Source organism: Ahaetulla prasina, chromosome 3, assembly GCF_028640845.1.
Source record: "Ahaetulla prasina isolate Xishuangbanna chromosome 3, ASM2864084v1, whole genome shotgun sequence".
NCBI classification, from domain to species: domain Eukaryota; kingdom Metazoa; phylum Chordata; class Lepidosauria; order Squamata; family Colubridae; genus Ahaetulla; species Ahaetulla prasina.
The window spans coordinates 35816218-35841264 of NC_080541.1; the positions used below are offsets into that span (position 1 = coordinate 35816218).

A 25047-nucleotide genomic window follows, 5' to 3' on the forward strand; every position below is an offset into this window, starting at 1 on the left:
TTCTTACTCAGTTCTTTTGTACTCAAGCACTTTTGTTTTTATTGGGGAAAATATCATAATGCTATTCTTTACCTTCAATAAATTTAAAGTAAAGAGTTGTATACCTACTAAATAAAGATAATAAAGAACCATAAACTGCGTGCATTGCTGATTTTCTTTTGTTACCAAGTTATTTCATACCACATGTAGCTTGTGTCTTGCCCCCAACACCTGTCAGTCTGACATTTGTTTCTTTATGGTGCTTAGCAACACATACACTGGTTATATCTTGGCTCTATTCCCATCTCTTTAAATCAAAATATTTTGCTGTTAGCATGAGCAAAATCTAGGCCAGCATAAGTGCTTTGATTCATCCTGTAGAAGCAGAATTGAGTTCATGTTTCTTATTAATAGAAACATAGCTGTGTCTTATATGATAGCACAGAATGTGGCTTCTCCTATGGAAATCAGAGCAGCTTCCCCAAGAGGAAGTCTTCAGTAAACTGTCTTTGCATGTACTATAGATAGAACCATAAGGAAGTAAGAGTGAAAGTAAGGAGTCTGTGTGTCTTCAAGTCAGTTTCTGACTCCTACCCACTACCAGGACAAGTCCCTGCAGTTTTCTTGGCAAGATTTCATAAGCGGGTTGTCATTGTCCTCTTTCTAGGGCTGAGAGAGAGTGACAGGCACGAGGTTACCCAGATGATTTCATGCCTAAAGTGGGACTAGGATTCATGGACTCCTACTTTCTAGCCTGATGCCTTAACCACTAAACCAAATTGGCTCTCCAGTTAATTAACTGAATTAAGAGGAAATACTGAAAATAAAAGTGGTGCTTTGTTGTTGTTAGTTGCGAAGTCGTGTCCGACCCATCGCGACCCCATGGACAACGTTCCTCCAGGCCTTCCTGTCCTCTACCATCCTCTGGAGTCCATTTAAACTCATGCCTACTGCTTCAGTGATTCCATCTAGCCACCTCGTTCTCTGTCGTCCTCTTCTTTTGCCCTCAATCTTTCCCAGCATTAGGCTCTTCTCCAGTGAGTCCTTCTTTCTCATTAGGTGGCCAAAGTATTTCAGTTTCATCTTCAGGATCTGGCCTTCTAAAGAGCAGTCAGGGTTGATTTCCTCTAGGACTGACAGGTTTGTTTGCCTTGCAGTCCAAGGGACTCGCAGGACTCTTCTCCAGCACCAGAGTTCAAAGGCCTCAATTCTTTGGTGCTCAGCCTTTTTTATGGGCCAACCTTCACAGCCATACATTGCAACTGGGAAAACCATAGCTTTGACTATACGCACTTTTGTTGGCAGGGTGATCTCTCTGCTTTTTAGTACGCTGTCTAGATTTGTCATAGCTTTCCTCCCCAGGAGCTACTTCTATTTATTAAATAAATAAAGACCAGCTGATGATAGAAATAAAAATTAACACTTGTAAGTGTACTTAAAATACACACACACACACACACACACACACAAACTTGATCTGAGCTTCGGAAAGTGGAACTGGACATTCAGGTAATTGTATATTATTAGTTACCATCTGGAATTGAGCAGGAATGATCCCTTCCAAATTCATTATTATTCTATCTAATTCATAACTAACCAAAGCATCCAGCACAGGGCTGGATATTCAATTTATAGGACTGCTTTTTTATTGTCTACTACTCTTTCTATGTTGCATAACTCTTCAGCCTTGCCCCTTTTCTTCTTCATCCAGATGCATCAGCTAGTTACCTATAGATAACTATTGGTTATTGTAGTGTACTAACCTTTGAATGTATCTCCTTGCCAGCTTGCCAACAAGCCAAGGAATCATAAAATTTTTGTTAAGGAATTTATAGTTGAAAGAAGTGAAATAAAAGTTTATGTTCATTAAATGAACAGGAAACATCCTCAATTACGCTTATTCAACAGGAATAAATATGGAATACAATGAAAATTTAAACATATATCATAGTACAAATGAATCTTGTCAAGATTCCAGCCATTAACCTTAAGATGTTTTAAATAATTCTTTAATTCCACTTTTCTGCTAATGACAGTCAGCCCTACTGACTCTACCTTGAATTGTTTAAGCTCCTCTCTCTTTTTGGGCCTACAATTTTTACGTGTATCTATAACTTTATATTCCTGCAAGTCTATGCAGTAATTGAACAATAGGGAGCAATATCGATTTTGCCTTTTTGTATTTGCTTGTACTAACGAGAAGTAGTTTTACAAATATAGGCACATTAGATTACTTTTCAAAACTGTAGTTCTATTCTGAAATATTTGTAGAAGTCTTCCACATCTCAATTCCAAAATATAGACAGTGTGTTAACATATTAGCATTTTTACCAGATGTCTTGAAAAGGGGATAATTCCTATTTAGTATGCCTTATGTGCTAGTATTTTAGAAAGTGTTCTGGCTAGAAAACTGATCAGGTATGTTTACAATTTGGATAGTTAAGTTCTGCCATATAGGAAAACCAAAACTCATCAGGAGTGACTGACTTTATATTAACCAAGAAGTAAATTGTAATTGAGGAAATGAAAGTAGCAAAAACACATGGAGAAATGCTGGCATTCTTGATTTCAAGGAAAACTAAACCTGAAGGAAATGGAATCAACATCTCTGACTTTGAAAGCAGAGATTTTGAGAATAACAAAGTGTAGAATTCCATAACAAATAGGAAAAGTTGTCCACAATAGGTGAGAAATAAAATAAGGCTATGCAAAGCATTCAAAATGGACACTTCACAAGCTATTTAATACAAGTGAACACTTTTAGATGTATAATCAGGAAATGTACATGTACATATTACTGGGGACATTCTTCCAAGCAACTGTACAAGATACTAAATAATATTAATACTAAAAAGAAAATTGGAAACTAATGGAGTATAACAAAACGATACTTAGTAAATGTGCAAAAACATTAATGGAGATTTCAAAGCAAAAGAGGACACATTTAAGAGATTGTCAGAGAGCCATCTTCTCAAGGAAGAGTGTTTACAGGAAGCCTGGAAGGTATAGATGGGTGGTGTCAGGAAATCTCCAGTTCAGAAGGCGTTAAGACTGGCAGAAGATGCTATGAACAAAAGAAAGACTTCCAAATTATGATCAAATAAAAAGAACAAGGAGGAAAAATTCAATATACTAGCTCAGGGTTCCTCAACCCCTTCTCTCTGGCCCCGTGGGAACCAGGCCAGGCAAGTGTAGGCAAATGCGCGAAGCTCCATTTGTATAAGCTCTCCGCCAGCTCACCACCGCTGCTGGTCCATAGAGCGGGAAAGGTTGAGGACAGCTGTACTAGTTGCTTAATGAAGAACATTATGTAGATAACACGGGTAATAAAGGGACTCCTTATTTTCAGTTAGCCAGTAAGTTTAGTACTGTAGTACTATTAGTAAGTTTAGTTTAGTAAGTCAGATGAGTTATATCCTAGGATACTGAGTCAGCCGAATGGTCTGATGAAACATTTATGCATGATTTTTATGAATTGCTAGAGAACCCTAATGGGAGCAACAATGGGAGTAGGAAGCGAGCTATTTCCTTAGCAGCCCCTGTCCTATGGAACACCTTCCCCCCCCCCCGTCGTTTGGCAGGTCTCCACGCTGTTAGTTTTCCATAAAGCATTAAAGACCTGATTTCCCCTCCCCCAAGCATTGGGGGAATTAGATGATATGTTTGTATAGATCGGCGCCAGTTTTTGTTTTTACTTTTTAAAAAAATCCCTTATGTGTTAACTGAGCTTGTTTTAAAAATGATTTTATTGAGGGCTACGCAGAGTTACATAAGTGACTATATAAATGTTTTAAACAAACAAACACATTTGGTAATAATGTATGCCACACCACTGAAGAAAGCTGGTTTTCCTATTTTTAGATATGGCAAAAATGAGGATCCAGGGACCACAGTTCACTTGATCTGGCATCGAAAAATAGTAGAGCAAATTACAAAGATTACTATATTTTTTGCAGTATGAGACACATATTTCCCCAAAAGAGGGTGGAAATGTTGGTGTTTCTTATACACCGAATACAGCCATTTTTGGCCTCCCGAAGCCCTGCCCTGCTCGTCCCATTTTTGTGAAAATTGGGCCCGTTTTTCACAAAAACAGGGTGTGCAGAAGGTTTGGGAGGCCTGCAGAGTGCTCCTGGGGTTTTCACAAAAATGGGGGCGTTTTTGCCCTACCCCAACCCCCAGGAGTACTCTGCAGTCCTCCCTAGCCCTCTGCATGTCCTGTTTTTCATAAAAATGGGCCCATTTTTTACAAAAACGGGGATGTTTTTGCCCTCCTCCAGCCCTCAGGAGCACTCTACAGGCCTTCCAAACCCTCTGAAACATTTTTGCAAAAAATGGGGCAAGCAGAGTGTTTGGGAGGCCTGCAGAGTGTTCCTGGGGGCAGGGGAGGGCAAAAAACCATTTTTCTTACTTACTGAAATCTTGGTGCACTTATACATTGGTGCATCTTATAGTCCGAAAAATACAGTATATATATTACAAATTATAACCATTTTGAAAATAATGGTTGTATTACCACAACCCAGCAAAGATTTTGACAAGAATAACCAGACTTGTGGTTGTTGTATTGGACAGTTCCTCTGTATAATGTGGGAATGCTCTAGGTTTAAGTATATCATGATTTCAGCAAAACATCTGACAAAGTAACCCCAGATAGCTGTAAAGGTTTCCCCAGCCCAGTTGTGTCCAACTCTACAAGTGATGCTCATCTTATCTTTCCTACCTAAGGGAACCAGCATTCATGTGGGTGGTATGACTGTTCACTGAGGTGCATGGAATGCTATTTCCTTCCACCAAAGGGGTACCTATTTATCTATTTGCATTTGCATGCTTTTGAATTGCTAGGCTGGCAGGAGCAGGCCCAAGAATGGAAGCTCACCCCATAACACGGAGTCTTGAACTGCCAACTTTTCAGTTGATGACCCAGAGTTTTAACCACTAGGCCAGCACGATCTATAATATAGTATATGGCATGACAATTAGCTGGATACACAGCTGGCTAAAAAAATCATACTGAAAGAGCATGCATGGGAATGCTCATGCATGGGAAACCAAGAACATAGGTAAACTTCAAAGCAGTTTCTTTATTGCATATTCAGGTACAGACAAAATATTTCTAGACTAAAGCACGTTCTGTATAACTATAAATCATAAATGATGAGAAGAAATTAGGGAGGGTCCCTCCTGGGCTACTTCCTGAATAGCAACAACTCAAAACTGCTTTATGTTTTTCTCTATGTCTATCTCTCATACTTCAATGCCAGATTCCACCACATCTCAATGGTGATTCCTCATACATGATCACTGACTTAAATACCACGAAGTTCCTTCTTTCTCAGGTAAAGAAAAGCTTATTAATATTGATACTGAAACAAAACTGTCTGGGATAACTAATACATATAGAAAATTCCAAAGAATGTTGATAGGGTAAATAAATGGTCGGAGAAGAGAAAGTAAGTCAGGGAGACAAATGCAATTTTCTTCACTTTAGGCAATCAAAATTGAATGTAAATGGGATGGAGGTATCTGGCTTGGCAACAGTAATTCTGGGGGGGGAAATTCTGGAACAAGCATTAAAACTGAATGTATCAGATATGATTGGACTGCAAAAATGCCAAAGGTAATTTTAGACTGCAAAAACAGAAACATCGTTCCAAATAATGAGCTGCAATTGTTTCATTTTGTTCTGTTTGGTCAGATTTCAGCAGGAATCCTGTGTTCAGTTTTGGTATTGCATTGCATAAAGAATTCAAAAAATTTGGAACAGATTTGGAGAAAAGCAACAAGAATGATCCCGAAACTAAAAACTAAATCTTATAAAGGCAAGATGAAGGGAACCTTATCATTCCAGACTGGATAGCTGCTAACTGAAAACAATGGTGTCCCAAAATGGCCTAAGAACTTGAAATTATTAATTTCAACATTGAAACAATGAGTTATTTCAAACATCTGGAGTAGAATTCTGATACAAAACTTAAATTCCATCTCTTTAAAATATGGCAGGATCTTCTAACAGTGCCTGCACTGCTCCTATTCTCAAAGAACCAGCTAATATTAGATTTATTGAAAAGATAAACTGGATTTGATCTACTCCCCTTACCACCTCAAAATAATAGGTAACAAAAATGACCATTTTGTGCAATCACCAACTGCTCTATGTTGCTGCTAACTGCCAACTGAAATTCTGGAGATTTCTTCCCACACAAAATGTGTCCCTGTGACACACCTGTATAAGTGTCTTAGTTGTATGCAGGCACTGTTTACCTGCTGGAAACCATAAACCAAACCAGGATAAAGTTGGAATGCAAATATATATTTATATTAACTTAATTAAAAATATGAATTAAAATTATTTGCCTATTTACAAGGGTATTATCTCTACATGCACTATCCTCCCTTTCCCTCAGAAATGTATGCATATACACAAAAATATGTGGACCCAGATTGTTGTGGGCAACATGCTGATTCTGTAAACCGCTTAGAGAGGGCTGTAAAAGCACTGTGAAGCGGTATATAAGTGCTAATGCTATATCCCTCCTTCCCTCTTGCAAAGCAAAACAAATAAAAAAATCCAGGATAGCAATTATGGGACAAGAAGTATTCTAGGAATCCCATCCAAAACTATACTGCAGAATCATTTTGTTTTCCTCTGCAGGCATGCTAATATCCTCTCAAAACTCTGCAGTATTTCCTTTTTTTCCTGAAAGAGAAAGTGAAAGAAACTTTACCAGAATTTACCAGTCTGAGGAATCCTTTGTGCTCTTTGAGCTTGCTTGTTTTCTTGCACACATTTCATTAGCAAAACTAGTATCATGCGCACTGATGATGTTATCTAGTTTGGGTAATGACATGCCTGCAGGAAAACAAGCAAGGTCAGAGAGCACCAAGGACCCCTCATGTCAACCCTGAGCTACAAATATTCTCCTTTATTTACCAGTCTGATCCTGAGTTACTTTTCCAACCCACATAATAGGATCCACCACTAGTGTGCTAATAATCTTTTGCTTAAGGTGCAAATTAAATTTCCTATAAAGTTGATCAGACATTGCCCTTAGAGCTCATTATCTTTAGCTCATTATCTTCTTGCCAAGGGCAAGAACTGGTGGGAGAAAAACAGGCCTTATCATGGCTAAGAACAGATAGTCCCCAACTTATGACCATAATTGAGCCCAATATTCATGTTCTTAAGTGAGAAATTTGCTAAGTGGGTCTTGCTCCATTTTACAACTCTTCTTGCCAGGTTGGTTAAGCGAATCACCGCAGTGGTTAAATTAGTAGCACAGATATTAAGTGAATCAGCTTGTCAGAAGGTTGCAGAAGGTGATCACATGACCCCAGGACACAGCAACAGTCATACATGTTGAATCAGTTGTTAAGCATCCAAATGTAAATCATGTGACCATGGTCGATACTGCCATGATCATAAATGTGAAAAAAATGATCACAGGTAACTTTTTTCAGTGTCACTGTAACTTCGAACAGGTCACTAAGAGAACTGTTGTTAAGTCGAGGACTACCTGTATATAATCCAGTGGTGGGATTCAAGTAATTTAACAACCGGTTCTTTGCCTTAATGATTTCTTCCAGCAACCAGTTTGCCAAACTGCTCAGAAAGTTAACAACCGGTTCTCCCGAAGTGGTGCGAACTGGCTGAATCCCACCACTGATGTAATCCCATATGAACCACATATAAAAATGCCCAAATAGGGCTACTACCCCCAAAGAAAAATGCATAGATCTAACAATTATAAGACTTTTCTCTCATGAAAAGGAGGATGGCTTAGAGTAGGGGTCTCCAACCTTGGCAACTTTAAGCCTGGAGGACTTCAACTCCCAGAATTCCCCAGCCAGCAGAGTTCAAGTCCTCCAGGCTTAAAGTTGCCAAGATTGGAGACCCTTGGCTTAGAGAGCAGCAGTGGCCTTTGAGCAACACCCAGCAGGCCTTGGCACCTAACCCTAAAAGTTACCTTTCTAACAGGCTGCCCTGCAGAGATTTGACAGCCACCGGGATCCGCCAGTCTGCGTGACGGGCGGAGGACACCGTCCCATAGGCCCCGCGGCTGACGAAGCGTTGGTCCGGGAGCTTGTTGGATGAGATGATGGGGAGGGTGTAGCTGATGTTGCAAGGCGAGCAACTGGCACTGCTCCCGCCGTCGGGGCCTCCGCCGTTCGTCCTCATGCTGCAGCCAGAGGCCATCAAACCAAGGCAAGCTCTCCGAAAAAAGCGTCCCTCGGCGTGGGAACTCAGGCAAGGGGTCCCAAACGATGCCCGGCGGTGGCGCGCTGGAGGGGACCACCTACCCTTCCCAGCGACCCCCACCCCGGTAATCTCAGCCAAGAGATCTTCCCGAGACTCGCTTCCAAGCGTCTTTCCTTTGCATCACAGCCTGCTCTCCGAATCGTCCCGGCGGCTCCTCCGAATCGTCCCGAACTCCAACCTACTGCTTGCTTTCTACCAGCCGCTCAGAATATCATTCCCGGCCCGTCCTTTCTCGGCCGCCATCTCTTCCTTTCCGGAGTCCGGCTGATCGATCGAAAGCGAACTTTTTTTTTTTTTTTTTAAGGAACCGCTGCTCGGCTTTCCTTTCCCAAAACTTGCCTCCCTCCCGCCCACCTCTCGACGCTTCTTTTCGCCCACTCCCTTCGGCGGAACAGGTGACCGAACCTCGCGCCAGAGAGAAGTAATTGCGCGTTCGGTCTTGCGATTCGCAGGACGGCGTCGCCTTCGAAAGGGGCGGAGAAGTACCTATGGGGGTGGGGTGGGACCGCGGGCTTCGATTTCGAAAGGTTCGGAAGCCGAATCGCCTCCCCACCTTCGGGACGGCTCTGTTTCGGGCAGAAGGAGTAAAATCCGGAGGACGAGGGACGCCCAAGAAACCCAGCCCGGTGCAACTGGCGATGCCCGCGTCAATGGCGCCTTAAAATCTTCTCGCGGGGAACTACTGGATACTCCTCTCAAGTGGGAGAGTTGGGTAGCTCTGAGGAAAGAAACGCGCTCCGGGAGGAAGGCGGTGTCTCGGCTGCGTTCCCAAAACCTCCGACTCCCTCCTGTATTCCGGAAGAGCACAAGCTCGCAGACTGGAAAGTCTAGCTAATGCCCGCCTCCGGTCAGTCGCCTCCTTGTTGCCGCTGCGGTTTTGGCGGTTCTCCTCCCCTGTAGTTACTTAAGGCGGAACCGTTCACGTAGTGGTCCCTTTGGCAGGCGACTCCTCAGCAGGCTTCGGAGAGGAGAAAGCTGCGATCCCGTCAATACTATATTAATTGGATATAATGAAAGGAAACAATAGGACAGGAACGGTAGGCACGTTTGTGCTCTTATGCACGCCCCTTACAAGCTGGTCCTCGAGTTAGTCCTCGATTTACGGCCGCAATTGAGCCCAGGACATGTCGCCGAGTGAGACATTTGTTAAGTGAATTTTGCCCCATTTTACCACCTTTCTTGCCATAGTGGTTAAGTGGATCATTGTAAGCTGTTAAGTTAGTAACATGGTTGTTAAGGGAATCTGGTTTCCCCATTGACGTTGCTTGTCAGACGGCCGCAAAAGCTTTATCCCAGGATTCCGGGACACTGCAACCGTCATAACTATGAACTAGTTGCCAAGCGGCTGAATTTTGATCATGTGACCATGGGGATAATCGTAAGTGTGAAAAACAGTCATCAATCACTTTTTTCAGAGCTGTTCTAAATTTGAACGGTCACTAAATGAACTGTTGTAAGTCGAGAACCAGCTGTAGTTGCAGGCAAGCAAGAAGAAATATATCTAAATTCCGCAAAGTCTTGATTTATTTGGGCTAAAGGTAATAGGCCAGGATTTATACTGAAGTCCTGTGTCAGTCTGTACTTTTACAGTATGTACTTAAATATTTGAGGTTATCTAAGAAGCATCACCCCATTAGGATGTGTCAGCTAACCATACAATCTTTAGTCCGTGCTTACATAACATTAAGACAATTCTCAACAAGCAAATAAATTTTTGTCTTAGGTTGTTAAGTGAGTCAAACCTATCCTACCTCAGTGTATAAATCTCAATCAACAAAAGTGAACATAAAGTTTAATTAATGCAGAAGAAATAAAACATTGTTTTTGACAGTTTCCACATGAATCTGGTTCCTTTCTGAGGAAAAGAGGAACTTCTTCATATTTACTGAGATCAAAGGATCTAAGCTAACCTAAAATAAGCAGCGGGAGAAGTTTTTGGTCCTGCCCTTTGGTTCATTTTAATCATGTGGAAGCCAGCGGAGAAGGGTAATTTCCAGAAAACATGCCGAGTTAGGGTGCTTTTTAAGAGAAAGCAGAAGTTTTGCTAAAAGAAAAAAAACCCTATATTTTATAACTTGGCGCAAAAATCTAATAGACATCATTAAATAGACATTTAATTAACATCAAAAATTATTTTCAAAATTGAGAGGCAATTCTCTTTCAATTCTTCTATAAGTCTTGATAGAGTGTAAAGTCTCATCAAAACACTGATGATGTTACCTAGTTTGGTAATAAAATGTCTTGAAATATCTCTCTGTCTCTCTGTCTCTCCCCTATCCTCCTTCTTTCTCATCAATTTCTCTCTCTCTCTCTCTCTCTCCCCCTCCCTCCCTCCGATTCTATAAAATTGGACCTGCAATAGCTTAACCTTGCTCCCTACCCCTTGCCCTTTCTGCTGGCTTCAAGTTCTCCCAATATCTGCTGATTCTCCCTTGTCGGTTTTGATGGCTTCATGAGAGATCTGCATGGATAACCTTATTCTATCTTAATAATCATTTTTTAAAAAAATCTGGCAATTCACTACCATAATCTATAGAAACAGGACATTATGACATTCTTGCCCTAGAAACAAGTTGTTGAATATTGAAATGAATTCCCAGTCAGAATTCCCAAGCAAAGAGCAACTGGTCAGCATTCTTCATGTATGGAAATTGGAAACTATTTGCTTTCATGTATTTGGGAAATTCCTGTCAGAGGTCTTCATCAAATTTGGCACTTTCCTAGCTATTTACAACAGTGTTGGGTCTTATAAGCAGTCTGATTTACGCAGTTTTGTAAAATGATGTACTATTTTCTATTTTTTAATGTATTTATTAGATTTAGATCCCACCCATCTCACTTTGAAAAGTAGCTGGCCTACTTTTTAAGTTCACAAAGTACAGAATTAGAAACTGAGTTCTAGTTCCAATTAGAAACTGGATGATATAATTGATAAAATAGGGGGATAATATTTTATTACATAGTATGTTAATTTAATATAGGATATTGTATCATGTAGCATTAATTAATTGGAAATATTTCCAAATTCTGTATACTTTTCTTCTCATGCCCTCCAGTGTCTTCAACATTTCAACTTTCATGATACCCAGCCAGTTTAAGTAGCTGTTCCGTCTTTGTTTCTGAGTTTTCTTCTCTTTTATAGTAAAAAAAGAAGCGGACAAACACCAGAAGACATTTTCAAGCATTGTCACCAGATTGATGGGAGTGGGGGTATTGGACCAGAACTAGAAAGATTAGAAAGAAAAAAAAGCTAGAAAGAAATTTAAAATACTCCGAGCCTTAAAAATAAAAAATTTATTTTTAAAAAATAAAATTTGGACCAGTTATTCTCTTTCAGCCCAATTGACCCTCTAAAACAGGTTAAGTGGAAGGAATGTTCTGCACAATCTTCCAGCGAAAAGATAGAATAAATAAGTAATAAATAAATAAATTTGAACCCTTTGTGAAATTCTGTGTTTGAGAAAGGCTATTGTGCAATTAAAGCTTAATTTGGAAACGCCCTGGAGGAGGGCACCAAGCAGTGCCTATGAAAAAAGGAAAATGCTTTGTTGAGGTAATACATTTGGCCACAGCTTTGGGTCAGCTTTTAAGCAGAAAAATAGACTTATCTCAGATTGGACACAGAAGTCAGGCTAGTCAGAAATGCTGGGAAATTCCCTTACTCCCCCCCTGTCCCTTCTGGCTAAGTTAGTTGTCAACAGGAAGGAGGAAATAGTTCAACTCTACAGAAGGACTGTAAGAGCAACCAGAGATCCTGCAGATGCATTGCTTTGGGGAGGAGGGTGGAAGGAGCTCTATGCGAACTGCAGATCTTTATCATTACAATTTTAATGGCATCCTTTTTATACACGTTGCTTTGCACGTGGTCAGTTGGAGCCACTTGGAGCATTTCATGGAAATTCCCATCGAACGGATCCTGAATGTAGTGAAAATGAAAGCAGCAGTTGGGGAAATGGGGGCGGGGGGCGGGGGAGAAGGGGAAGGGTGGATTAACAGAATTGATGACTGGATTTCCTCTTGTAGTTTTATATTAAAACTACTATGACACTGTTTGTCATAAAATTTGGTGATTGAGCAGTTTGAAAAATAAACATTTGATTTAATTGATTATTTGTCAACCACCCTGAAATATTTGAAGTTTGGAGAGTGCTTGAATTGAAATAAAGTGTAGGCCTTTTTTTTAAAAGATCCAATAAGTATCAATTGGAACGCTTCACAGATTCCTTTTCTTTTTTTTTTCTTTTTCCTGCTCGCTGTCATTCCAGGCTTCTTGATCACACCTTATTCTCCTGGAGCTGTTGAACCAGTTTCCCTCCACTCTCTTCTTCCATCCTCCCTTCCCCCACAACCTTTCCATCCCCTCCGCCCCCACAGCCTTTTCTTCAGTGTTTCTGCATATCTCTGGGTTTCCCCTCCATCTTTCAATACCTCCCTCTTGTTTGCAGTTATTGCTTATTTTTGACTGTCCATGCACCAACCTTCCTTCCTGAAGACGGAAAATGGAATGTAAATTATTACATGTGCTGTTGGTTTTGAAACCTGTTACTCATTAGGAAAAATGACTTTCTCACTTTACCTTTCTCCCTACAGCCAATTAATTTACAAATAAAATCTGGCTTAGTGGCACAGTCTTGCATTTTACTTGATTTGCTTTTAAGATGTCAGAGTTCAATTGAGTTGATTAACTTTGGAGAGAAGAGGCTGCAAATGAGCTGCCTGACTTGGAGAAATAAGGGAGGCCATCTAGTGCAGCGGTTCTCAACCTGTGGGTCGGGACCTCTTTGGGGGTCGAATGACAATTTGCCAGGGGTCACCTAAGACCATCGGAAATATGGGAAGTATACTTGCAAGTTGAAGAATCGCGCTCCAATGGTTGACTCCACAAGCTAGCTGCAGGCTCTTCAAATCGCTAGCCGAATTCGGCTTCAGGCGCGATCAATTAAAAAAGAGAGAAATCTTTGCTCTGATGTCTGCCTCTCAAGCCAGCTGCAATCACTCTCAATCGCTAGCCTAATCTGGCTTCAGGCGCGATAAACTTAATAGGGGAGGAGTCTCCGCTTTAATGCCTCTGTCCTCAAGGCAATCGCAAGCAGTTCAGATCGCTAGCCAATACGGCTTCAGGCGCGATAAAATCAAAACGAAAATAATTTTACAGTTGGAGGTCGTGGGGAATTGTATTAAAGGGGTCGCCACATCGTGGGGAATTGTATTAAAGGGGTCGCAGCACTATAAAGATTGAGACCACTGATCTAGTGACATAATGATGTCACTAAAAGGGCCAGAGCCATTTTTCCCCATAGAAAAGAATAGAGTAGATAGGATACAGATGTTGGGGTGGGGGAAGCCATTCATTGGAGGCAATCCATTCTCAACCCCACCCTTATTACATTGATCAAAAAAGTCTGAAATCACAAAATTTGAGGTGACTTGGGCTATTTGGGAAGTTTTTAAGGGTAAGGTGAGAATAGTTTGATTGCCCTTGCCTCCTGTTCCCACATCCTAGAAGGCAAAATAATTGGTAAAATTGGATCAAGAAACAAGATTTGATGTCCATGGACTTAAGAGATAAGGGGAATCAGTGTTGGAATTGGGAGCATTTGGCTCTATGTTGCCACTCATTTTGAAGAAAAACCACCAAATTTAGCTACTAAAATTGTGATATGATCATGGAAATTAAAAATGGGGTTGCAGACAATAGGTTATCCGGTCAAACGGTATTAGATAACCTGAATATTCAGAAAGATTTCAAAGTTCTGTGGCTAGATTGTTGACTTGTGGATTATGTCTTTGTTCATGAAGGTCCTCTATAGCTGTTCTTTAGTTCAGTAAAAATGCTGATTATAACCTATAAAGAAGAGACTTTGTGGTCAAATATTAGATGAGAGATCTTTATCAGCCCAGCTACCATGGGAAATATGTTTGATAGAAAAACAAGAGAGGTCTCCTATATTAGGGGTCTCCAACCCTCGTCCCTTTAAGACTTGTGGACTTCAACTCCCAGAGTTCCTCAGCCAGCTTTGCTGGTATGAATTAGCACAGTGTAACCATAAGGAACAATATGAAGAATCTTAACTGCATTTTCTAAAGCAGGGGTCTCCAACCTTGGCAACTTTAAGACTTGTGGACTTCAACTCCCAGATTCTGGGAGTTGAAGTCCACAAGTCTTAAAGGGACCAAGGTTGGAGACCCCTGTCCTATATGACTGTTCCTAACCTGTGTTATTTTCGGTTTCCAGCAAGGAATGCTTTGATTTTAGCAGACCTTTGGGTATTTAAAGTGATTTGTGGAAGGCTAATAGGAGGGAAATGGTTGATTGGTTATCAATATTGTCTTTATGATACCTGAACTGTGTTTATAATTTTAAAACAAGGCTTTTCAGTTGCCAGAAGCATCAATGGTTGGAAAGTTGAGGTAAAATAAGTAAAGGAAATGAACCTGGCGGGGGGGGGGGGGAATTCATGAATATGATCTAGCGGTGTTCTGAACATTTGAGATGTTAACCATTTTTTTTTTTGCTACGCAATGGCCTTCTTTATTTCTACTACTGTTCATGTATATGTTTATTATGTTTTATCGATAGGAATAAAATACAAAACAGAAAAACAATACAGTAAAATATACGTTCAACAGTAACAATAACAAAGAGAAAAAATGTGTACATAAAAAGAAAAATGACCCAAACATCCAACATTAAACATATAACAAAATCCTCCCTGGCTGGATGCTGAAAAGAAAAATAAAAAAAACCTAATTAGATTCTTTTTCCCTCACATACTGGTCCATAAATAGTTATAAATTTTCTCATCCTTATTTAACAAGAAAAATATATAAACAAATATTTCAATTGAGGAGGTCTCTATCTAATAAATGAATCAACCCAACATCTAATATATATCAAAAGTAAAATAAAATAAAACAGTCAACAGGTTAGTCCAAATATTATAAGGTAAAGGTAAATGTTCCCTTCGCACATTCGTGCTAGTCGTTCCCGACTCTAGGGGGAGGTGCTCATCTCCATTTCCAAGTCAAAGAGCCAGCACTGTCTGATGACAATTCCATGATCATGTGGCTAGCATGACTAAACGCCAAAGGCACATGGAACACTGTTATCTTCCCACCAAGGTGGTCCCTATTTTTCTACTTGCATTTTTACATGTTTTTGAACTGCTAGGTTGGCAGAAGCTGGGACAAGTAACGGCGCTAGGGATTTGCAAACTGCCAAACTGTCGATCTTTCTGATTGACAAGTTCAGCATCTTAGCCACTGAGCCACCACATCCCCAAATATTATACTAGCCTTCAAATACCCATTAACTTCTGTTATTGTATTTAACACATAGAAAGTCCACAAATGGCTTCCAGTCTCTTATACAGCTGTCTAGTCTGCTATCTTTAATCAAGGCAGTTAATTTTGCCATCACTGCTAGTTCAGTCAGTTTTAAAATCCATTCTTCAACAGTCAGGATCTCCTTTCCTTTCCAGATGTTAACCTCAATGGGATAATGTTTAATAGGATAAACTTGAGATAATAACAATGACTTATTGTATGACTCCAAGGTGAATTTCCCAGTCTTCATGCTATTTGCAGATGCATTGCTGTCTGTTGGACAAATGTAAATCAGTCAGGATTCAACTGGGTTTTATTTTGTTGCAGGGGTGTGGTGAACCTGAGCGGTAACTCAGTGCTGCAATTTAATTAATGAAGGGAAATAGTTCTGCCTTAAAGATTCAGGAAAAGTTGATCTACTCTGACAAAACACTTTGCTTGATGTCAGAGGTTCTGGCATGTGAACAGCAAATACCTAACAAAGTTGTGCAGTCACGTCACACTCTAATTCAGCAAAGCAAAGTACTTCTAAAAGATCTGCACATCTCATCTAACATTACCTTCTTATTAGATATTCAAACCTTTAGTTTCTCACTCAGTCACTGAGGAACTATTGTATAAAAACCTTGGTTAATAAACTTATTTGAGTTCAGTTTGCTGTGGAGCAAAATAGGTGTGGTTAAGTTGTTGACTATGACTGGGAACAAAATGGGAACAATTGGCCACGGCTGCCTGGCTACTCCCACTCCACTGACTGTGAGATGTACATACCACTTGATTGCAGCAGGGTAGAAGTTTGATAGACAAATAACTAAATACATAATGTATATGTTTGAATAGAATAGAATTGAATTTTTTATTGGCCAAGTGTGATTGGACACACAAGGAATTTGTCTTTAGTGCATATGCTCTCAGTGTACATAAAAGAAAAGATACTTTCATCAAGGTACAACACTTAAAACACTTAATGATAGTCATAGGGTACAAATTTAACACTTAATGATATAACACTTAATGATAGTCATAGGCTACAATTAAGCAATCAGGAAACAATATCAATATAAAGGATACAAGCAACAAAGTTACAGTCATAAGTGGAAGGAGATGGGTGATGGGAACGATGAGAAGATTAATAGTAGTGCAGATTTAGTAAATAATTTGACAGTGTTGAGGGAATTATTTGTTTAGCAGAGTGATGGCGTTCGGGAAAAAACTGTTCTTGTGTCTAGTTGTTCTGGTGTGCAGTGCTCTGTAGCGTCGTTTTGAGGGTAGGAGTTGAAACAGTTTATGTCCAGGATGTGAGGGGTCTATAAATATGTATAATTTACTAATTCCAAGATTATATCAACCTAATTTAAAAAATATGCTATTAGAAGTCAATCATGATCCCCCAGATTTATTTCAAACACTACTATTGAATACAGCCACAGGATCAGCCTTTCCCAATGCGGTGCCCTGTTGGATTCACTTCCATTATCCCTCACCAGCAAATAGCGTCAAAGAGAAAAGCTTCATTGAGAAAGACTTCATTGAGTACTTGTCTCATAATCTGTGTGAGGACATATTGTGTATTCAGGTAGAAGTCTTGCAGTGGCCTTCTCATGGAGCCAATTCAAAGTGATGACAGGGCTATGAAACAAGTTTTCACTGGCTCCCATGCTCTTCTTCTAGTAATAACATCAAAAATGTCCACAGTTGGGTATTTCCCACGGTTTGGAAAAAGTCAGTGAAAAATATTATTTTTCCATGTTTCTAAAATTGCTTCCATTCATTAAAAATAGAAACCTATAGGACATTGCAAAGTCCACACTTCGAAAGGAAATATGCATGGAGAAAAATTATTGTAATTATTTAGAGTATAAAATCGGAACCATGATAATCTAAGACTAAATCTTTTCTCAGGTACAAAGCTTCCTGACTGATCTTTGGCCAGTTATTTAATCCATAGTTTCACTGAGGAGTTGTGAGGATTGCTGGAGAAATGGTTGTTGAAGATGACAGAACTAGTGGAAATGGCTAAATTAACTTGTTTGATTAGTGAAAGATTAACAGGTATGTTTATTAGTGACTGGAAATCTCTTTCTACAAATGAGAAAAAATAACTTGTGACTTGTGGGTTTGAAGATTAGACAGGAAGTTTATAGAAAAAAAATATTATGATTTAACCTGAGAGTGAGTGTGTAAAACTGCTTCCTGCAAGCATGGAGACAGAGGTATAACAACCTCTTTCCTTACCTATGAACAGAAATAGTCTCTTCAAAACTCTAAAGAAGCACAGAATGGCACCCATGGGAAAATGAGTGAATGAGGAAAGCACTAGACTTACAGAGAAAAGAAGACTTTGTAAGAAACAAAGTTTTACTCTGGGGAGTTCAGCTGAGTAGTGTTGTTATTCTGCTGGGAAGAGAGCTTCCAATATTTCACCTAATGAGTCCAGGCTCTGAGTCCAGAATTTGCACTCAAAATATCCATTCCAGTGGTGGATAGTTTTTATAGCTTGCTGCTCATGCAGGAGAAGAGAAGTAAGAGGAAAACTACCTTAAATAAACTGGATAGTTTATTTAATAGCAAAAAGACAAAATAAAAATGGACCTTGAGTTTATGAACAAAAGTTTACAAACCTGCCTAATCTATTTACATGCTATCAGAAAAATATAGTGCATTTGTTTGTGGGTCTTTCCCTACAAGAGTAAGATTTGCCCGCTTTGGCATCCCAAAATCTGAGGTTTTGAAATATGTTAAAATCCAGTTTCTGTAATCTGCCAGTCAGCATTCTATTGATTATACCAATTCCATTGATTATGGAATTATTATGGAAGATAGTTATACCAGACTGGAAAAACCTTATAGTAATGTATTTTACATATCTTGACTGCCATCTTGTGGTACTATAGTAGTATAATTAGTTTTCATTGATGACAATCCTCTCTACACGTATCTAAATTAAGACAGTATAAAATGCCATATTCGTTAAAGGACAGGAAACATAAACATGATTAATGGGGAGATTGTAACTTGCTTAACTATCCTGAAGTTATTGGAGGGGAGATAAGCTAACAAATGTGTTTAATACTCTCTCTTTTTTTATCTGATAATACCAGGAACAACATTTTAAAAGGACTATTAGCAACACACTTAAAATGTGCTTAATAGAGATTAGTCTAGTCTAGGCTGCATCATAGAACCTCTTCATTCACTGGCACTTAAGATTCCTTCTTGATAGTCCTCAATAATCAAGAAAGTTTTCTAGACTGTTACAATTAGTATGATCCATTCTGGATTCCATTCATGTTCCTCTGCCCTGGTCCTATTAGACCTCTCAGCGGCTTTCGATACCATCGACCATGGTATCCTGCTGCGCCGGTTGGAGGGATTGGGAGTGAGAGGCACCGTCTATCGGTGGTTCTCCTCCTATCTCTCCGACCGGTCACAGACGGTGTTGGCGGGGGGGCAGGGGTCGATTCTCTCGCCCCTCCTGTTCAACATCTACATGAAGCCGCTGGGTGAGATCATCAGTGGCTTCGGTGTGAGGTACCAGCTGTACGCTGATGACACCCAGCTGTACTTTTCCACACCGGGCCACCCCAATGAAGCTATCGAAGTGCTGTCCCGGTGTCTGGAAGCCGTACGGGTCTGGATGGGGAGAAACAGGCTCCAGCTCAATCCCTCCAAGACGGAGTGGCTGTGGATGCCGGCATCCCGGTACAGTCAGCTGAGTCCACGGCTGACTGTTGGGAGCGAGTCATTGGCCCCGATGGAGAGGGTGCGCAACTTGGGCGTTCTCCTGGATGAACGGCTGTCTTTTGAAGACCACCTGGCGGCCGTCTCCAGGAGAGCTTTCCACCAGGTTCGCCTGGTGCGCCAGCTGCGCCCCTTTCTAGACCGGGATGCCTTATGCACAGTCACTCACGCCCTTGTGACGTCTCGTCTGGATTACTGCAATGCTCTCTACATGGGGCTCCCCTTGAGGGGCATCCGGAGGCTTCAGTTAGTCCAGAATGCAGCTGCTGGTGATAGAGGAGCCTCGTGGCTCCCACGTGACACCTATCCTGCGCAGGCTGCACTGGCTACCTGTGGCCTTCCGGGTGCGCTTCAAGGTGTTGGTGAACGTCTTCAAAGCGCTCCATGGCATAGGGCCGGGCTATCTACGGGACCGCCTGCTGCTACCGAATACCTCTCACCGACCCGTGCGCTCTCACAGAGGGACACCTCAGCGTGGCGTCGGCGCGACAGTGTCGTCTGGCGGCGCCCAGGAAGGGCCTTCTCTGTGGGGCTCCGCCCTCTGGAGCGAACTCCCCAGGACTCCGTCAACTTCCGGACCTCCGAACCTTTCGTCGCGAGCTTAAAACTCACCTATTCATCTGCGCTGGACTGGGTTAGTTTTTAAACTTATGGGTTTTTTAATGGGTTTTATTCTAAATTTTTAACCGTGGCCAATTCAATAAGTTTTTTAATTATATTTTAATCGTATGTATATTGTATTATTTTGTATTTTTACCAGGCTGTGAACCGCCCTGAGTCCTTCGGGAGAAGGGCGGTATAAAAATTTAAATAATAAATAAATAAATAAATAAAATATTAAGGAATAATTGGATATCCAATTTTCACTATTATTTAGCTATGATGACCTGAACAGGCTGGTATAATACAGATATCTAATGAAGTCTTTTTCTTTCTTCTACTCTTTTGTTTGTGTTGTATACAATACTTTTGTTCTATAGTTATTTCAATTTTTAAAAAAAGAATAACTGAAACCATCACCTCTTGTCCCAGGTGATGCTTTTTTTAGCCAGTTCATTAATTGCATTTAAGTTTGCAGTAGAGAATATGATTGCATTCTTACATTATTAAGTGGATTATATAATAAAAATTGCCCTTCTACTTTTAAAAATATAACAAAATATTATGAAAGTTGCTGCTTCCTATACTACTTCTTCCTCTTATTCAGGCTCTTATTATTTTGCTTTATTTTCATCCTTTTGATTGTCAAAAACTGTGTGCTCTCTCTCTCTCTATCTCATTGGCATCTTAAAGCACATTCCATTGATTTGAGGCTGAAATTAGCATGTTTACATGGAGAGCAGTTTATATGTACAGGTAGTCCTTGACTTACAACCACAATTGAGTCCAAAATTTCTGTTGGTAAATGAGTTAAGGGAGTTTTGCCCCCTTTTACGACCTTTCTTGCCACTGTTGTTAAGTGAATCGCTGCAGTCATTAAGTTAGTGACATGATTGTTAAGTGAATCTGGCTTCCCCATAGATTTTGCTTGTCAGAAGGTTGCAAAAGGTGGTCACATGACCCTGGGACATTGCAACTGTCATAAATATAAGTTAGTTGCCAAGTCTCTGACTGTTGATCACATGACCACGAGATACTGCAATGGTCGTGTCAGAATCCCACTTTTTCCAGTGATGTTGTAACTTTGAGTGGTCACTAAATGAACTGTTGTAAGTTGAGGACAACCTGTACTTTGGAAGTAGCCAGCGATGCCTCTCCCAAACTCACCTTGCCAAATTACAATAGCAAAATCGCCATTTTTAGAAATATTAAAGTCTGCCTTTTTATTAGGTTGTTGAATAAGCATTGTCCTAAAATAGGTGCATTAAATCTTTAAGAAGTTTAATGCGTTTACTTTTTTCCTCCACATAGCATGGCCAAATTTAAAACAGATGTATAAAAACTTTTTATTAAAACTAAATGCTATTCTATTACAGGTAAAATGAAATGGTGTGTGTATTTATAGACAGCCCAGAAAAACTTTTGCAGAACTGCAGCTGGGCACTCTGCTTAGCCACTTGATGTCACTGTTGCGACAAGTTCTCTGATCTTCTAAAAATAAACAGGAGCAAATTATCTCTCATTTATAAATGACACTTGTATTAATAAGAACTTGAATGAAACATTCTCAGTTAGTCTTATCTCTATTTGTAACCATTTTAAGAATAAATTGGTCCTGTTTAAAGCAATTCTCGTCCCATCTTGGCTTTTGAAAACGATTCAAGTGCTTGTGAAACCTAGCACTTCTTAGGTTCCATTTTATTAAATGTTTTGGAAATGCCAGATTTTGTTGGAAGAATGTTCATGAAGCTACTTGCCAGAAGTTTATTTTTTGGGTGCTGCAAAATCCTTGTATAGATCCAATTGAATACCACTTCAGCTATGTGACATCAAGTCATTTTTTATTCCCAGCGACTACATAGATTGATGTGGTTTGACAGAATAGTCAGAATTCAATGATTAGAATTCACATTTTCATAATAATTATATTCAAATGCCACTTTCTTAATAGTTCTACGGAGTTATTCAGGTTGCTCAAGCAATAAGGGAGGAGGAGATCAGCTCTACCTTCCCCTCCACTGACAAACATCTTACCCCAATATGCTTTGCAGTGCAGATCCTTCACCACTTTTGGAAAGTCCAGGTGCATTTAACATGTGAAAATATTCCCTGTTCAAAACTCTGTAGAAAAGTCTCCATTGCAAAGACTTACCTAAAGTTGTAGATGAGAACTGGGGGAAGGAGGGGGGAGGGGTAACTAAGTATTCATATATCTGTTTCTATCCATTACATCACTAATTTGAATGCCAGCATTTGCTTATACCAGGGGTGACAAACTTGATTTCATTGAGGGCCGCATCATGATTGTGTTTGACCATGGAGGGCCAGGTCAGGTATGGTTGGGTGGGCGTGGCCAGCTTGACGTCACTTGTGTCGGGGACGCTTGTGGAGGCCCGAATGTTCTGCCAGCAAAAATGGGCTCCTGAGCTCTGTTTTTAGCTGCAATTTTATTTATTTATTTATTTAAGCTATCGAAGTGCTGTCCCGGTGCCTGGAGGCCGTACGGGTCTGGATGGGGAGAAATAGGCTCAAGCTCAATCCCTCCAAGACAGAGTGGCTGTGGATGCCGGCATCCCGATACAGTCAGCTAAATCCGCGGCTGACCATCGGTGGCGAGTCATTGGCCCCGATGGAAAGGGTCCGCAACTTAGGCGTCCTCCTGGATGAACGGCTGTCTCTAGAAGACCATTTGACGGCCGTCTCCAGGAGAGCGTTCTACCAGGTTCGCCTGGTACGCCAGTTGCGCCCCTTTCTGGACCGGGATGCCCTATGCACGGTCACTCACGCAGTCGTGACGTCTCGCCTGGATTACTGCAATGCTCTCTACATGGGGCTCCCCTTGAAGGGCATCCGGAGGCTACAGTTAGTCAGAATGCGGCTGCGGGTGATAGATGGAGCCCTCGTGGCTCCCGTATAACACCATCCTGCGCAGGCTGCACTGGCTACCTGTGGCTTTCGGGTGCGCTTCAGGTTTGGTGACCACCTTTAAAGCGCTCCATGGCATTGGGCGGGCTACTTACGGGACCGCCTACTGCTACGAATATCTCTCACCGACCGTGCGCTCTCACAGAGGGTCTCCTCAGGGTGCTGTCGGCGCGGCAATGTCGTCTGGCGACACCCAGGAAGGGCCTTCTCTGTGGGGTGGAATGAACTACCCCGGACTTCGTCAGCTTTGGACCTCGGACCTTCCGCGAGCTTAAAAGCGTATTTATTTAATTGTGCAGGGCTGAGCTAGATTTTAAATTATTGGTTTTAAATTGGGTTTTATTTGATATTTTAATTCTAAATTCTGGGCTTGTTAGAATCAGTTTTTAATTGTTTTATATTGTATTTATATGTCTTTTAAATGCCTGTACACCGCCCTGAGTCCTTCGGGAGATAGGGCGGTATATAAATTTGAATAAATAAATAAAATAAATAAATTTATTTATTATTCACACTTTTATACCGCCCTATCTCCCTAGGGACTCAGGGCGGTTTACAGCCATATAAAAACATATATATATACAGAATAAAACATTAATTTAAAAAACTTATTACATAGGCCGAATATTTAAAATAGAGATATAAACAATAAAACCCCATTTAAAACCAGATTTAAAATTTAAACATTTAAAAATTTAAAAATTCTAGTCCAGTCCTGCGCAGATAAATAGATGTGTCTTAAGCTCGCGGCGGAAGGTTCGAAGGTCAGGAAGTTGGTGAAGTCCTGGGGGAAGCTCATTCCAGAGGGTGGGAGCCCCCACAGAAAAGGCCCTTCCCTTGGGTGTCGCCAGTCGGCACTGCCTGGCTGACGGCACCCTGAGGAGTCCCTCTCTGTGAGAGCGCACGGGTCGGTGAGAGGCATTCGGTGGCAGCAGACGGTCCCGTAAGTGGCCTCCTGCAACCCTCTGCCAGCAAAAACAGAGCTAGGGAGGGACATATGCAGACCTCATGAGCTCCGCTTTCGCTGGCAGGCACTGCGGGTCAATCCTTCGCTGTTTCCAGGGCGACCCTGTGGGCCAGCTCTAGAAGCACCCTGCTGGCCGGATCCAGCCCCCAGGCCTTGAGTTTGACACCCCTGGCTTATACCAATTCAAGTTTCAGCTTAAAATAAAATTTTATCTCAAAATGAATAATAGTATATCTAAATCAAGGATGATAAGTTCATAGTCTGTGATTCATATGTCTCCCCCACTGGACACCTCTAAGACTGAATCATTAATATTTGGCTGGGAATTATATCCTAATTACATTTGGAAGGAGAAAGCTACAAAAGGCCGCTTTGGACTACAATAGAAGGTTAGAAATAGTTGGAAATAGAATACAGGTGACTTACAACAGTTCATTTAGTGACTGTTCAAAGTTACAACGAAACTGAAAAAAAAGTGAGTTATGATCATTTTTCACACTTATGACCTTTGTAGCAGCCCATGATCATGTGAACAAAATTCAGACACTTGGCAATTGGTTCAAATTTATGACTGTTCCTGTGTCCCAAGGTCACATGGTTACCTTTTGACAAGCAAAATCAATGTGGAATTTTATTTCACAACTGTGATTTACGCAGATTTACTTAACAACTGTGTTACTAATTTATCAACTGCAGCGATTCACTTAACAACTGAAGCAAGAAAGGTTGTAAAATGGGGCAAAACTCACTGAACAAATGTCTCACATAACGACGTAAATTTTGGGCTCAATTGTGGTCGTAAGTCGAGGACTACCTATATTAGATACAGATATGTTATTTATGGCAAAGAGTCTTCCTTCACTGGAAAATTCTTGTGGTTTAATATTTTTTCCTAAATCCAGACCTGTCCTAATAGCATGTATAATTTGTTATTTTTAACTGTATTTGTCCTTAGAGTAAAAAGAATTTAACAGTGATACTAATGATGAGACGCTGGACTTAGTGTTATTTTTAGAAATTTCATTTTTTTAAAAAATAAATTCTTATCTGCCACCAATCAAATTCTTTTCTTCTTTGGTTACAATATAGCAATAACACTTAGACCAAACTTGGCGACTTTAAGACTTGTGGACTTCAACTCCCAGAATTCTGACTTAGACTTATATACCCTCCATAGTGTTTCACAGCACTCTCTGAGCTGTTTATAGTATCATCATATTGCCCCCAACAATTTGGGTCCTCTTTACAT

The 25047-nt window shown here is 40.6% G+C and overlaps 1 protein-coding gene and 1 long non-coding RNA gene across 5 annotated transcripts in view; one reads left to right on the forward strand and one right to left on the reverse strand.

The window, feature by feature from the left end:
* The window catches only part of RIPK2 (receptor interacting serine/threonine kinase 2), a 34500-nt gene extending 25403 nt beyond the window's left edge, over positions 1-9097 (reverse strand). The window contains exon 1 of the mRNA XM_058175521.1: positions 7947-9097. Within this exon, the coding sequence (XP_058031504.1) occupies positions 7947-8176 (230 nt within the window). The 5' untranslated portion in view covers positions 8177-9097. The remainder of the gene's footprint in view (positions 1-7946) is intronic.
* Positions 9098-9159: 62 nt separating this feature from the next.
* LOC131194475 (uncharacterized) overlaps positions 9160-25047 on the forward strand; it is a 36596-nt gene continuing 20708 nt past the window's right edge. For all 4 annotated transcript variants that reach the window (XR_009154193.1, XR_009154194.1, XR_009154195.1 and 1 more), the window contains exon 1: positions 9160-9276. This is a non-coding gene — a long non-coding RNA (uncharacterized LOC131194475). The remainder of the gene's footprint in view (positions 9277-25047) is intronic.